This window comes from Chaetomium fimeti (genome assembly GCF_033439085.1).
Source record: "Chaetomium fimeti strain CBS 168.71 chromosome Unknown B0H64scaffold_5, whole genome shotgun sequence".
In the NCBI taxonomy this organism is placed as follows: domain Eukaryota; kingdom Fungi; phylum Ascomycota; class Sordariomycetes; order Sordariales; family Chaetomiaceae; genus Chaetomium; species Chaetomium fimeti.
Window position 1 is genome coordinate 2,053,804 of NW_026944333.1, and position 14,142 is coordinate 2,067,945.

General features: G+C 55.3%; 5 protein-coding genes across 5 annotated transcripts; 2 read left to right on the forward strand and 3 right to left on the reverse strand.

The window, feature by feature from the left end:
* Positions 1-599: 599 nt before the first annotated feature.
* B0H64DRAFT_400737 (uncharacterized protein) lies at positions 600-2,222 on the forward strand. Its single transcript, XM_062804093.1, has 3 exons — positions 600-1,121; positions 1,179-1,646; positions 1,732-2,222. The coding sequence occupies exons 1-3, from the start codon at positions 800-802 to the stop codon at positions 2,190-2,192; spliced, it is 1,251 nt and encodes a 416-aa protein (XP_062657967.1). The 5' UTR covers positions 600-799; the 3' UTR covers positions 2,193-2,222.
* Positions 2,210-4,216, reverse strand: B0H64DRAFT_361929 (glycosyl hydrolase family 76-domain-containing protein). Its single transcript, XM_062801753.1, has 3 exons — positions 3,939-4,216; positions 3,131-3,870; positions 2,210-2,990 (listed from the first exon to the last, which is right to left on the reverse strand). The coding sequence occupies exons 1-3, from the start codon at positions 4,018-4,020 to the stop codon at positions 2,325-2,327; spliced, it is 1,488 nt and encodes a 495-aa protein (XP_062657968.1). The 5' UTR covers positions 4,021-4,216; the 3' UTR covers positions 2,210-2,324.
* Positions 4,217-5,518: 1,302 nt separating this feature from the next.
* Positions 5,519-7,517, reverse strand: B0H64DRAFT_400745 (glutamine synthetase). The gene is made up of 8 exons (XM_062804094.1): positions 7,400-7,517; positions 7,242-7,334; positions 7,012-7,175; positions 6,777-6,945; positions 6,527-6,710; positions 6,183-6,471; positions 5,992-6,123; positions 5,519-5,940 (listed from the first exon to the last, which is right to left on the reverse strand). The coding sequence occupies exons 1-8, from the start codon at positions 7,496-7,498 to the stop codon at positions 5,922-5,924; spliced, it is 1,149 nt and encodes a 382-aa protein (XP_062657969.1). The 5' UTR covers positions 7,499-7,517; the 3' UTR covers positions 5,519-5,921.
* A 2,157-nt stretch (positions 7,518-9,674) lies between these two features.
* On the forward strand, positions 9,675-11,184 carry B0H64DRAFT_188315 (putative dipeptidyl peptidase). The gene is made up of 2 exons (XM_062799012.1): positions 9,675-10,197; positions 10,264-11,184. Exons 1-2 carry the CDS (start codon positions 9,841-9,843, stop codon positions 11,101-11,103), a joined length of 1,197 nt encoding a protein of 398 aa, XP_062657970.1. The 5' UTR covers positions 9,675-9,840; the 3' UTR covers positions 11,104-11,184.
* B0H64DRAFT_188319 (heterokaryon incompatibility protein-domain-containing protein) lies at positions 11,185-13,558 on the reverse strand. The gene is made up of 2 exons (XM_062799013.1): positions 13,068-13,558; positions 11,185-13,001 (listed from the first exon to the last, which is right to left on the reverse strand). Exons 1-2 carry the CDS (start codon positions 13,414-13,416, stop codon positions 11,266-11,268), a joined length of 2,085 nt encoding a protein of 694 aa, XP_062657971.1. The 5' UTR covers positions 13,417-13,558; the 3' UTR covers positions 11,185-11,265.
* Between the last annotated feature and the right edge of the window lie 584 nt (positions 13,559-14,142).

A 14,142-nucleotide genomic window follows, 5' to 3' on the forward strand; every position in this document is an offset into this window, starting at 1 on the left:
TACCTAACCTTGGGTACTCAGGACCACCGATTCCCCGGACTTGCCACTGTATTAAGCGAACCATAGAGGTAAATAGGCGGATAAAAACTAGGGAGCTGGAGCGTGAGTACCTTACCTAGGTAGGTAGTTAATAGGTTGCATTCACAATGTTATCATTTGAGGTCAGACTCACATCCAGTCCCGGCGCCCATTCGAGGACACGGTTATGGAGCCAGGTTAAACTTGAACACGGCCTGTTGTTTAACATGCCTGCCTGCAGGCGGCATGAACTCCATGAACTCCAAGGGCAGATATCGATAATGGAAGCCCCGAGACCCGACTGTAAGAACAGAACGAAAGCCATTCTAAAGCCTAAAGAAACTTTATTTGCCCCATTCACTTTTTCTTTTACCCTCTTTCTGTTATTCGATTTATTCTTCTCGCCTACTTTTATTTTGTTCTTTTTGCTTGATTTCTTGCTTTCCTTTTTGAGTTCGGCTTTTTTTGGCCAGAGGGTGAGTGGTGACTCGAGGAAGTTGTGTGGGACCACGTGGCTGATGATTGGAGCCTCACTTCTCTCAACGAGTCTCGGTGCCCAAAGGGCCAGGGCTGTCTTAGTAAACGGAGCCCATTCTCCCCGCGCTCATGCATGACGTGTTAGTTTCTGTTTACTTTCGTGACTGGGTTTGGCGGTGAGGCGCATCACGCCCATAAAGAGTGTAGGCTTGAAGATCCCCCCCCTGTACTTCTCCGGTTTACTCCCGTTCGCCGTATACGCTCTCATAATTTATGTTAGGCGGTTGCCTACAAAAACAGAGAAATGCCTCTGACACAAATTGAATTTACCATTCTTTTTGCCGTGGTTGCTGGATTCTTAATCTTCACTCCAGAGCGTCTCTTGCTGCTCCGCGGCTTTCTCTTCTGGGGAGCCCTTACTTTGGCAGCATGGCACGGGCACGACTTTTGGAGAAGGAATACATGGGCCGAAAGAGTCGCTACCGCTTTCACCGCCGGTCGGGGCCTGCATGAGATTGCGAATCTGGCACTGGACCAAGTTCCCAGTACCTGGATGGGCTGGGCAAACTGGGTTCAACCAAAGTATATCAGTTTGGCCTTGGCCTTTTTCAGCTGGGCAAGAGGCGGTAACGTTGCTCCCACTCCCTCCCTTTGCCATGATGATCTCCTCTGACCCGGCCCAGGTACTCGAGCGTATGATGGCTCAAACGGAACGGCCCCAGGGGCTGACTCTTCAACTCGGCCTACGCCCTGTCGCCAAAACTACCTCGCCATTCTCGTAACGACACCTCCCATCCACACCTACGGACCGGTCAGCGACCGCCTGTGCAACACGACATCCGAAGAGCCGGAACCGATCCCCTGGGCCTCAACGAGTACAAATTCCATTCCATCCCTGCTAGCATCTTTGGCATTTAGGCGACATTTCGCAGTCTGCCTCGTCGCCGAGGAGAACTGGAGATGCACCACAACGACATTGAAGGAGAAGTTGACGGGACAACCGTTCTGGGACCACTGTGGTGATAACATCGGGAGTCCTCCTGGCTCGAGAGCGTCTACGTGGAGTCCCGACCGCATTAGCCAAATCAATGCCCTCCAGGTTCTAGGAGTCGTGGCTGGAGACCAGGAACCCACCGAGATTTGTAACTCTTGTGAGTTTGCCATCGGCCCAAGCACTCCACGGCTACTGCAGTTGTATTTCTAGCATCCTTGAATGTCGGACTGACAGCATGGCAGTTTACATACAGCTGGACAACATCTGGGGCGAGTATCGCAACATCTGGTGGAACGACGCCGACTTTGCACTCGCCCTCGGGCATCTCCTGGTTGGCGAGGGCGAGGAATCCGTGTGTTGCGACATAATGCGGCGCCGGAACATGTTGAGGAAAACGGAGGTGACGGACCGGAGGAATAAGGCGTGGGAAAGGAACCGGGCGGGGGGCATGGGTGTGTTCGCGGGCGCGTGCGTATTGACCGCCGTGACGGGAGGCGCTGCCATCGCCGTCACAGGACCACTCATGGCTGCTTCTTTCGCATCGGCAGCCGGCTCTCGTGTCACGGCGCACACCCTGCAACATTCTGAAGCGCGGCTTTGGTCTCGCAGGCGGGCGGCGTGTGACAAACTCGAAGAACGGTTCCCACGCCTGCAGCAGTTGTTCGCTGAAGATAGCATGCAGGTATCGCAAGGAACGCACTGATAAAGAAAGAGGGAATCGGCATCATTAAGAGCAGTTTTGGACCGGACTCCCTTGCCCGGTTCCACCCCCCCCACCCCTAAATGCGAAACACGACACCGTATATGCTTGGGTAGGTATATTTGGCCATCTTCCCTAAAGCAGCGCAGCAGCCAACCCAGCCAGCACCAACCCCATGGTAGCCTTGGTCGAGGCGCCAGCATTCTCTCCGTTCCCATCCCCTCCCTCCGTGCCATCCCCATTACCATCACCCCCGTCACCTCCCTCACCTCCCTGACCCCCACCACCGCCATTCCCATCCTCCCCACCATCCTCACCACCATCCCCACCCTCCCCATCACGCAACAACTCCGCCGCACCATCCACCAACGGCGCCATAACCGCCGCCAGCGCATTCAACTCCCTCACCACGCCCCCCTTAGTACGGTCCTCGCGGGCCGCCTCCCCGCCCGTCCAGCGAAAACCACACTCACGCCCCTCCTGGCCCCCCGGGCCCCCGCCGCCATTACACGCCCCGGCGGCCCCCTCGGCGGTCGCGCGCAGGGCGCGCGCGACGGCGTGCTCCGGCCCCCGGAAGTCGGGCACCAGCGCGGCGGCGCCCGTGACGTAGCGCATGGCCATGCCCTTGTAGAAGTGCTCGGGCCGGCCGTGGCAGACTGATTCGGGGTACCTTTCGCAGTAGGGCTCGACGAGGGTGTTGGGGCTGCTGGTGTTGGTGGTGGGGAAGAAGTGGGTGAGCGTGCTGCCGGTGAGGGCGTGCAGGCGGGCTTGCCAGTTGGCGGTGTCGACGGATTTGGGGGTCTGGGTTTGGGAAGGTGGGGGGGGGGTTGGTTAGTTATGTTGTGTTGTGTTGTGTGGTTGTGTTATGTTGGGAGTTGGAGGTCAGGGGGGAGGGGGGTGAGGATGTGTGTGCTGGGTTGTGTCGTTGGCTTCTTGCTTACCTGGGTGGTCATGTAGGCGGCCGCCTGGAGGAGCAGGCTTGCGGGATTGGAGAGTCGGAGCTTAATGATAGTGGACTCGGAACAGTTCCACTTCGAGCCCGCGCCATCATGGGACACGTCCCAGACGTTCATCTGTTGGTCAACAAGCCCGATGGCAGTGAGCCAGTTCCAGCCCCGCTCGACCCACTCGCCGTAGGTCTCGTTGCCGGTGAACCGATATAGGCGCGCACCTAGGTTGAGGAAGATGGCCGTGGATGCGGTGTCCTTGCTATTCCACAGGGCGGATTGGGTCGATATGGACATGCGCAGACCACCGCCGCACGCCTCCTCGGCCGAGTAGCGCGCGGCTTGACTATCAAACACGGCCTTCGCCAGCTCGATCCAGCTCGGCGCGCCATCGGGTGTGCTAGGGAAGCCAGCCTCGGCGGCCTGCATGGCGGCTATGCCCCATAAAGCCTGGTGCTCGTTCAAAGTGAATACGCTGTAGTTCGCCGGGAGGAAGGGTTGTTCGAGACTCGGACCGCGCTGGAACATCAGGCCCTCTATTGTTACGTTGTTGTATGTGTCATCGCCCGTGTAGCGCCAGTAGTCGATCATGGTCGACCACACAAGCGCGTTGGCCCACCAGTCGTACTTGCCGTCGGGCATGGGGAAGAGCCCCGGGATTTCGCCGCTCTGGTTGCCCTTGTAGTAGGACATGAGGTCAAATGCCACATCTTTGGCGGCAGCCTTAATTGAGCCTGGGAGTCAAGTTAGTTCTTACTTGGATCTCTCCGTCTGACCGTTCCAACCGTCCAATCTGGCTTACTCGTTGACTCGAAATCGACTTCCAGCGCGGCCAACGCCGAGCCAGCGCCGGCGAGCAGGAATGGAAGGACAGTTGTCCGCATTGTGACGATCCTGACAAAAAAAGAAGACCAAACAAAACAAAAAATTAGGTACCGACAAAAGATTGTGGATTTTACGACCCATGGATTGGGTTTGAAAGAAGGAGGTAATGAATAAATACCACAAAACTGGCTCCCTTTCCGACATTCGATAGTTACACCCGCGGAGGATTCAATGCCTCATTTCTTTTCGCTTGGCAAGGACTTTGACTGGGCCGTCCTTGCCGGTGCGCCTAACCGGTGCCTGAAAAAGCTCGCTAAGCTACCTACCTAAGGTAAAGTGGTAAGGCATTTCAAATGCATTGGGGCGCAAGCTCGCAGGGCAGCCTCAGCAACGCCCAAATTCTGAATAACGGGAGGGAGTTATTTCTGTAGCATTTATTCGTAGAAGCAACATCTTTGGTGGGATTGGGGCGTTGGAAGCCATTTCGAATACGAAGAGACGGGGATTAAAGTCATACCTACGAATACAGATTAAAGGTATGTACCGAACGACCTGCTCCAGCATCTGCAAGCCTCCAGGATTAAAGCGATTGATTACCTATGGTTCATGCGGCAAGACAACCGTCACCATCCTTCAAGTGCAACTTTACTAACAACGAGGCTATTTCGCTCGGGTTACTAACAACAAACCGCCGCCGGATATCACAGGCACTCTTCCAGTTATTGAGCCATAGGGTGGCGGCTAGTGAGTGGTCTACGGTTAGGTTCCTTGGTGACTTTAGTTTAACAAACCGTTAATTAATTTGCAACCCAAATACACCGGGCTGCACTAGTTCGATCAAAGCACAGTACGAAGTACGCCCGCCCTCGGCAACTACAGCCGAGCCTTCCTTCGTGCCAAGAAGGAAGTCGTGATGGAGCCAGACGTCGTGCATAAAACAGGAACACCAACGTCATTAATGTCACCTTAGCTCCACCATGGTTAAGCAACCGGGAGGTAACCGCTAACGGGGAGATGGGTAAGGCATGCCCGCTCGTCCAACTGCGGGGACGGTTCCTCCAGGAGCTCCTCTGCCGGATGAACATGTATGTACGTCATTAGTTCCCACTGGCGTTGCCGTCTTGGGGAACAGAACACCAGGTTCACTTAAGGTGCCCTAAATTAGGTATGATGTTGATTAAATGGATGATAGACTTGCGTGTCCGAGCGCGGAAGAGGGAAGCAGGCACCTGAGGGTTGGAATTCTGTATTTGTTGGGCCCTCTAGTCCGGACTCGGGGGAGACGATAGTCTGACAAGGCGAGGAGCCCACCTCGTAAAGAGAGTCGATAAAGTCTCCCCAAGCCCCGTCGTGAAACAACCCTGTGTTGGCCCCCGCCGTTTTGGCTAACGTGAACAAGGTCTGCTCGAGCGGTCTATGATGGGCGACGAGCAAAAAGTAAGTGCGTTTCACAGATTCAATGCTTTCTGAGCTCTCCAGTAACCACATATCATGCAAGTGGTATTGGCGGAGCAAGCGTCTCAATATTTGCGCGGCGAGTCCCGACAAGATCGGGAGGTTGATGAATGCCGAAAGGCGATGGATGATAGCCTTGCCGCTTCATCCCGTCTATTGATATTATACCCTGTACGGTGTACCCTTTCCCAAAGCCCCTTGGCGCCCTACGATAATGCTCTATGTTAACACGCAGCGTCATAACCCAAATGCTCGCGCCGTTCCGAGCCGTGCATTAGCCTTCATATAAAGCTGGCAAGGCAGGCAGGCAGGCAGCATGCCTCTAAATATCCTAATCCCTTTTGACTAGCCTCGTGGGCAGATCTAAACAAGGAATAGGGCCCCAAGATGTAACCAATGTGTAAAAACCGTCGGAGTGTCCTCCATAAAACTCAGCGTGGCCCCCCGGGGCTACGCCACTAAGATGCTCTCAAAGCGACGAATCCAAACTAACACCAACCGATCCTTAGACGGCTCCATAAATCCTACGAGGCGGTTAGCTAGAGCACGGTAGCAGGGATTGTGTTGATACATACGTCTCCATGAGGATACCGGTGACACGGTAGGGGTCGGCGTTACTCGCGGGCCTGCGGTCCTCGAAGTAACCGCAGCCCTTGGCAGCGACTTCCCGAGGAATGCGGATGGATGCGCCACGGTTGGCAACGCCACTGGAGTTTGGTTAGTCAACGTCTCGCTTAGTTTAGACAGGGGATGGGGGTTGACATACTAGGTAAACGAGTCAATGGCACCGGTCTCGTGACGGCCAGTGAGCCGCTTCTCGTTGTCCTCGCCGTAGACGGCAATGTGCTCCAGATGGCGGGCCTCCAGCTTCTTGATGGCAGCCTCGATGGCCTTCATGCCACCATCTTCGCGCATCTCCTTGGTCGAGAAGTTGCTGTGCATGCCGGCACCGTTCCAGTCGCCAGGAATCAACTTGGGGTGCAGCGAAACCTTGACGCCGAAGTCCTCAGCGACGCGGGCAAGAATGTAGCGGGCAATCCAGAGATCGTCACCCACTAAGCAGCAAATTAGTGCACCATTCGAGAGGATGCGATATGCAATGTAACTTACTGCTGATGCCGACGCAAGGGCCGACCTGGAACTCCCATTGTGACTTGCTGACCTCGGCATTGGTGCCCGAGATCTTGACGCCGGCGTAGATGCAGGCACGGAGATGGCTCTCAACGATATCGCGCTGCACGACCCGGCCGGCACCGACGCCGCAGTAATATGGGCCCTGGGGAGCGGGGAAACCCTGTGAAAAGGAGGGTTAGTCTTTCAATCATTGACCCTCCGAGTTTCGGAGCGGGCAGCGACATACGTTTTGGGGCCAGCCGTACGGCTTGTCGTTCAGGTCGAGCAGAGTGTACTCCTGCTCCAGGCCAAACCAAGGTACTGTCTCGGCATGTGCCTGCATGAGCTTGGCGCACTCATGGCGGAAGTTGTACTTGTTAGGGGTCCCGTCATGGTTCCAGCATTCTGTCAGGACACTAGTGACCGTGTTAGCGCACCCCTCTCAATGTACCCCTGAGTTTGTCTAGATGTCGAAAACGTACAGGATGTTGTTTCCCTTCCTGAAGGGGTCGGGGTAGACGGCACAGGGCCGGAGGTAGACATCGGAGTTCTCGCCAGGAGCCTGGGCGGTGGAACTCCCGTCGAAGTTCCAGATGGGTAATGTGTCGACGTCCCACTGCTTGCCATCGTCACGAGGCTCGAGGGTCTGCAAGCCGAGTCAGCTACCGGTGTGATATACTTCGGGGTCTAAGCGGATTTGGGGGTCGCGTACGCGAGTCTTGGAGCGGTTGTTGCCCTCGGCATCGATCCAGACGTATTCTGCGATGACGATGCCCTTTTGGTCGAGGTTGGTGTAGTTATTGACCTAAGCGCCATGGCACGTCAGTACTATTTTCGGAGCTTCAGTCCTTGGGCCATGTTGGTGCTTACGATCTCTGATCGGGAAATTGATGTTTCTGATGTCGCCTGCGCAGAGAAGTTGTTAACAAGTGGGGCGGCCGCAAGTAGAAATTGGAGAGACTGTACCATGATTGCGGTGTTACTGTTGTTGTTTTGGGAAACTAGGATATCTGGTATAGAAGGGGATGGGCAAGGCCGCGAAATATGATCTTGTTTGTTTTTGAATGCAAGCAACAAAAATCAAGGAAATCAATAATTGACGACAGAGGATCTGGGCAGTTGCGAAAGAGTCACATTTCAATGCAGGGACCGAGGGAATTTTATCGGCGACGGCTCGGAGGGGCCCCGCATGGGGGGGTGGCGGGGCCGTGGGGCCCATTCCCAAACATCGAGGCCTTTGTTGCTTCCACTAGACCTTGCCGGGTCTCCTGCCGGCCCCGAACAGACGGCCTAAACACGCGACGTGCCCAATTCATCCCTTGCCCCCGTCGCCAATCGCGCCTCTCCAGGAATGTGTTCAAATGCGGCCCGCGATGGGCGAGACATTTGCAGCCCAATGAGGGGTTTTCGAGTTTTGTCACTTTATTCTTAGCGACGTTTTCCGGCCCGCCGGCCCCTCCGATGGCCCCCGACACCCCACTACCGCGATCGCCACGGCCCAGATCGGTGTGCCATGGATGTTATCGGCCGTCGCTGGTTGGCCAAGATGCCAACTTGCGTAAGGGCGCTGATGCGCACAAAAGCACACCGCCAGCTGCCAAACACACCTCGCACCCGGCACACTGAGTACACGGTACCTCGGTACGAGGGTACCTGCAGTCCTGCACCGAACCCCTGGTTCAGAGTTCAACAAATCCCTCGATTCCCGAGTTGCTTCTGCACGCGTCTGAAACCCTTTGCAGGTCACCGCCGTCTGAACTCAACAACACGAATGCCACGTTCAGAAACTTCATGTCAATCTTTCAGCCGCGGCCCGGCCCTCCATGGAGCTCACCGCCGGGGCCGGCCTTACTTAGTTACCTGTTCTAAACATAGCAAGAGAAACTTTTGATACGAATCCCTTGAGCCCGGTGGCCAGGCTCGACCCGGCCGGCCCAAGTTGTCGTTTCAGTTTGCCACTGTTATTTTGTGGCTCGGCTGCGGTGCCAAGGCCGGCCGGGCCACAGGGGGGCGCAGTGCGCCCTTTCCAGGGCATTTCAGCCGAAAGCAGCCACCTGACCGCCTATCCCGACGTCATTTCAACCTCGATTTAACCGCAAGGCCTCTTCACGTGATTGCCCGCTTCACCGACACACCTCGGGAGGCATTTACCGGGAATCCGGAGACGACCAAGAGCCGAACTCTGAAATGGCGCTCTATCCGCCCCATCTGCCCCATCATTTCAGCATTGCAACAACTACACATCTGTACCACCTGCCGTGCCTCCTGAAAGTCTCGGAGAGTTCCCATGTGTGCATGTCTCACCTTGCGTCTACCGTGTACGTCGTATTTACCTCCGTACCGCGCTGTATTTCCTTGCTTTTGTTAGGTTACTCGGTAGGTAGTTTGGCGTCGCCAATCCTCATGCCGAACTACGGACACCCACTGCCTCGGCTTGACCTCTCGGGGCGTCCTTTCTCGTGATCAACGAAAGTACATACTGTCGTGACCGTCGCTCTTCCGAATGTGATTTCACTGCCTGTGACACGACTCAGGCTTGGCATCGAGAACTTCCGGAGTTGACCCCAAAAGGCACGAGACTTGAGACGGCTCGTTGCGGGCACCCATGTTCCCTAATTGACGTTGGCTGCCGGAATCGATTCCAACACTATCGCGCGGTCTCCCGAGCCCTACCGATGGTCGCTAATACCGAGACAAGATGCAATTGGCGACCGGGTTTCACTGGCCATGTGATTGCACACGCTTTTAAGATGTTTTTTCACGCATGCGAACGGGGACGGAAATGGGACGCCAAAAGTACTGGCTTAGCAGGACTCTCGCCACGCAGGCTCAATGCTTTAATCCCTGGGAGAATCAAGCCAAGTCTTTGGGTCTTCGAACGCGGTGTGGTCTCACGGGTTCGCGATGAAGATAGACTCACCCCAGAAACACACTACCCGCCAATTGGACTGGTGATAGCGGCGGCCTCCATGAATTAAAAGGCCCGGCGTTTTCTTTCGACCGATGTGAGTGAGCGACGGGCCCTGTGGTAAGAGGGAAAGTGCTCAGTGGTTCCGCTTCCAGATTGTGTGTTCTAATTACCTAGGTACGATGGAAAGTACAGTACGGAGAAGTACACTCTTCACGGGCTAACATCGGCATTCACTTGATACTGTGTAAAGTAGGTACCTACCTAGACACCCATGGCCGTGACCTGATAGCCACACCCCAACGCATAAAAACGTCTGGGTCTTCATCAACAAACAGACTCTCTCCAACACTACCAAAAAGGGACAACACCCCCAAGCGTCAACTTGTTCCACTTGAAGTCGATGTCTGGGTTGTCGCCAAATTCCAGCATGGGTAGTATTCTTCAGCACCAGAAGTTTTGGGCGGACTCGGGAGCCCCTATTTGCGGAATCCCCGTTCGCGAGGCGTTTCTGCAGTTGTCGAACGAGGAACAACTATACGCTCATTTTGTGAGCCGCGCAGCATTCCATGGGACTCGAATCATCCTACAGCAGACTTCGAAAGAGGCCGAGTCCATATTCGACCTTATCATGGAGCTTTATCGCCGATCACACGGAGACTGGAGCCAGTTGGCTTCTGATGCAGGAGTTGGCGAGAATGACATGATGCAATTCCTTGAATATGCAGCCATGTTCCTGTCAAACGTGGGAAACTACAGGGTAAGCCCCCCGGTGACATGGACGGCGTTGACGCACTTAGTCTTAGTGCTGACTGCCATTTGCCAGTCCAACGGAGACACCAAGTTTATCCCCCGCCTGGACCGAAGTACCTTCGAGAAGATTGCTTCCACGTCGGCGACGACCAGGACGCTCTTTGCAGTTGCCGTTGATGGCATGTACTCCATCGATCCGCATCGCTATGGATACTCCGCAGACAAGAATTGCGCTTCCGGATTTTATCCTGAGAACCTTCCCATCTCCAGAGAGGAGGTCCAAGCAGTCCAGGAATTCCTCGAGGCAAATGATATTCTTCCTGAGAATACTCGTCTTCAGAAGACACGAGATCCGAAATCGACGGACGAGGTCTCATACACATTGCTCATTGCCTCGGTAGATCGAGGATGGCTCCCCGTGCTCAAATCGCCAGCCCGACTGCGCTTGCCGGGTAACCCGACCATCAACATTCGTACTGGTGACTACTCGGAAAGCCTCAGAAAGGTCACGAAGGAGCTTGAGCTAGCCCAGTTACATGTTGCCAACGAAGAGCAGGGACTGATGATCGACGCCCTGCTGGCATGCTTTCGGACGGGGAACCACGTGGCTTTCAAGGAGGCTCAGACACACTGGATCAAGGATATTTCACCAGCAGTGGAGCTTGTCCTTGGCTTTGTCGAGACGTACCAGGATCCTCATGGAGTCCGAGGCGCGTGGGAGGGCATTGTGGCGATTACAAACCAGGAGCAGAGCAAGCATTTCAAAAGTCTGACCGAGAGATCTCTCGAGTTTATCGCCCAGTTGCCGTGGAATGGAGAGAACGTGGGCCTCGGGGCCAGTACCCTCAGCGAGTTTGAGTCGCGGCGGTTCATCATGCCCGACTTCACCAGTCTCGACAGTATGTTCCCCTGACCAACACAGCGCGACTTCGAACCACGATGCTGAATTAGGAACTTTGTAGCTGTCGCTCGAGACAGTTCGGATATGATAGGCACGGGGCTTTCCTACGTGCGCTAGAGACCTTCCCCGTCCTCCTGCAGTTTGCGGATAGAGAGAACCAAAACAGCCGGCCCATCATAGAATTGTAGCTATCACATCCGGTACACTGTCAAACGCTGCAGTCGGGAAACATTCTGCCGGCCCAACACGCCTGAACGACCCGGCTTCACCACTCTCCTTTAAAACAATACTATGTCCACAATGGTCACTGTCATCCTCGTCAGTCTCTTCCCACTCTCTTTTGCGGAACAAGTCGAAGCAATAGACCTTGCGCTTCGTGCCCGGTCCAACGTCGTCCTCATCTTCTTCGGTATCGAATACTATCAATCCCGAGTGCTTCTCCCCTCTAGCATCCCAGACCGTGACGTAAGCTCGGAAAAGTCCAAATCCATCAGGACGCGTTTCGACGGTGCCTGATAGGAGCTTTCCCTGCAAGACAATATACCCACCTTGGACCTGCCCGTACGGATCTGCCCCCTTAACGTCACATTTGATATCGAGAACCGTGCAGACGCGAGTCATGATACATTGATACGGGAAGGCGACTGGCCCGAAGCGAGACGCCCACGAGAAGGATGGCGCAGTGGCGTTTTGCGGTCGATAACACCGGGCTTCGCTTGGGATAGAGCTCCAGCCAAGAAGGTAATGGATGTCAAGCTCCCAGAGGCCGGCAAAGTAGCGACCGGGATTGTATGCCAGCATGAGGTTGGCGATTCCGGATAGTGCTGGCAGCACGTCTTGTTGAAAGGTGAGATCGAGGGAGGCGTACTCGGACACGACATCGCCCCATAGCTCACCAAAGCTGATGGTTACTTCTCCGTCCACGGTTACCTCGGCAGACATGCCGTACAGCCTTCGGACAAAGGCGGTCGTATTGTTTCCAGAAAGGCTTCCGGCCGTGTCCGATTTGCCATCGCTATCGGAGCCTGGTTCAAGGAGTCGCTGTTGTTCCCCTTCACTTGCACGGATCTGGCGGCTCTCCCAGGACACAGCCGCGTCATAATAGGCAGAGAAGTACCGCACCGAAGACGGCCACGCGCCGCGTCCCGAGCATTCACACCGATTCTCGGTCCGACACTGGAAAAACAACTCATCATCTGCGAAGTGGAGAGTCCGGGGAGCCATGAGACGCTCCTGGAAGCACCATCCTCGTTGGAAAAGCGGGAGTTCATGGAAGGGATCCGGTACCGTGCCCATAAGTCCCCTGTGAGCAGTGCGGTCCCTTGCAAACACCACCAGCGGGGTCCCCTGGTGTGTCCCGGACATGACCAATTGGCCCTCTTTCCGGTGCTGCAGAAATCCCTCATCGCAGTCGGCGGCCCGGGTAGCTGCGATGGCGAGATCGCATCCGCTGAATATGCCCGCCATCTTTGCCGACTCCTCTTGCCAGTCCTGCTCGTCATCCTGGACGATGCACAGCGAGTCGATCCAGATGTAACGAGCGCCCAGCCACCTCGTGACCCGGATCGCGTCGCGAAATGATTGCGGCAGTGCTCCCCACGGTATCGATACCCTCATGGACGCCTCGTTGGCCTTTGTGGTGCTGAGGGGCTTCTTCCCGCGGCCCCAGCAGTGGCTGAGAGCCAGGTAGCGATGGTCCTCGGTAGCGGAAGTGATTCTTACCGCAGCATCGTCCCCGCCACCGACGTCGACAAGCCTCTTTGGGGGCATCTTGATGCTGCTGGCACGGCAGTCCTGATGCTTGTCACACGACTCCAGCCAGCCACGTACCATCTCCCGTGAAACATCTGACAGTGGGTCTGCATCAATGTGTGCGAATGTCGGTATAACCTCGACAGGGGAGGGTGATTCTTCGGGCAAGCGACGGGTTAGCCGTTAAGTCGGAGCGAAATCATGGTGGCTTCTCATCCTCGTACCTAATGGGGAGTACAGAGCTGTATAGAATAGATGCCGAGAGTTCCCAACCCTCATAATCTGGTCGGGGGGACAAGCACTGAAAAGCTCGTGTCCCACGACCGCAAGCTTTTTATTCATCGCGGAAACATCGATGTGCACCTTTTCTTTAGCGACAGAACTCCAAGCGCCGGAATGAGTGACGGCGGTGTTGCAGATCAGGGCACACAATATGCACCCACGTGTCGCTCTGTCTGCAAACGTAGGATAGGTTGCCCTGGCGATATGTAATCTCCCGGAAGGGGGTTCGCGACGGAGGTGGCCGCAGATGTTGCATGACGCATCTGACCCGTCTGAACGAGACCCTGACATGTTGACAACAGTAGGTAGCGGCGGTAGTTGGGCAATGTTGTTTTTCGCAGGTGCCAAACCCAGATGGCGGCTCAGCTCCGACGGTCCGATTTGGATTCCAGGGGATTGTCAGAGACTGGAATGAGGGGCTGGGACGAGGGTTGCCTCTCGCTGCAGAGAGCCTTGCCTCGTCAGTCCGCCTTACCTACCTAGGTAGGTCACTGCTTGGTGTGCCAATCACACGCTACTTAGGAACTCCTCATCTGTGACCTCCTGCGCCGCTTTGGGCTGCCTCTTCCTGATTTGCGGTCGAGATGTCAGCAGTTGCTTTCACAATATGTCTGTCCGAAACATTTGCAACTTTCTGTGTATTACTTGTTCAAAGACACGGGCTTATGCCATTGTTTCTTTCTTCACCGAACCTCCAGCTAGTGGAATGTAAAGGTCGCGGCAGTTGCAACCGATGATGTTAAAAGAAACTCTTGTTGCAAAGCCTGTGTTTAGATCGACTTCACCAAATGTCGGGACCCCTTTTTTTAGTAAATGGAATTGTCTCCCCACTTGCTTCCATTTTTGCCGTGAGTACATACCTCGGTAGAATGTTGCTCTGCCCACTCAATCAAAACGCCACGTATCGCAGTGTACAGGGTGCCCCTAGCCTTTGCAGGGCAAGGATGTCCTTTTGCTCAGTGTGACACCACGCATCTCCCTACGGTAAAAAGATCAGGCTCGATCCGTCGAGGCCTA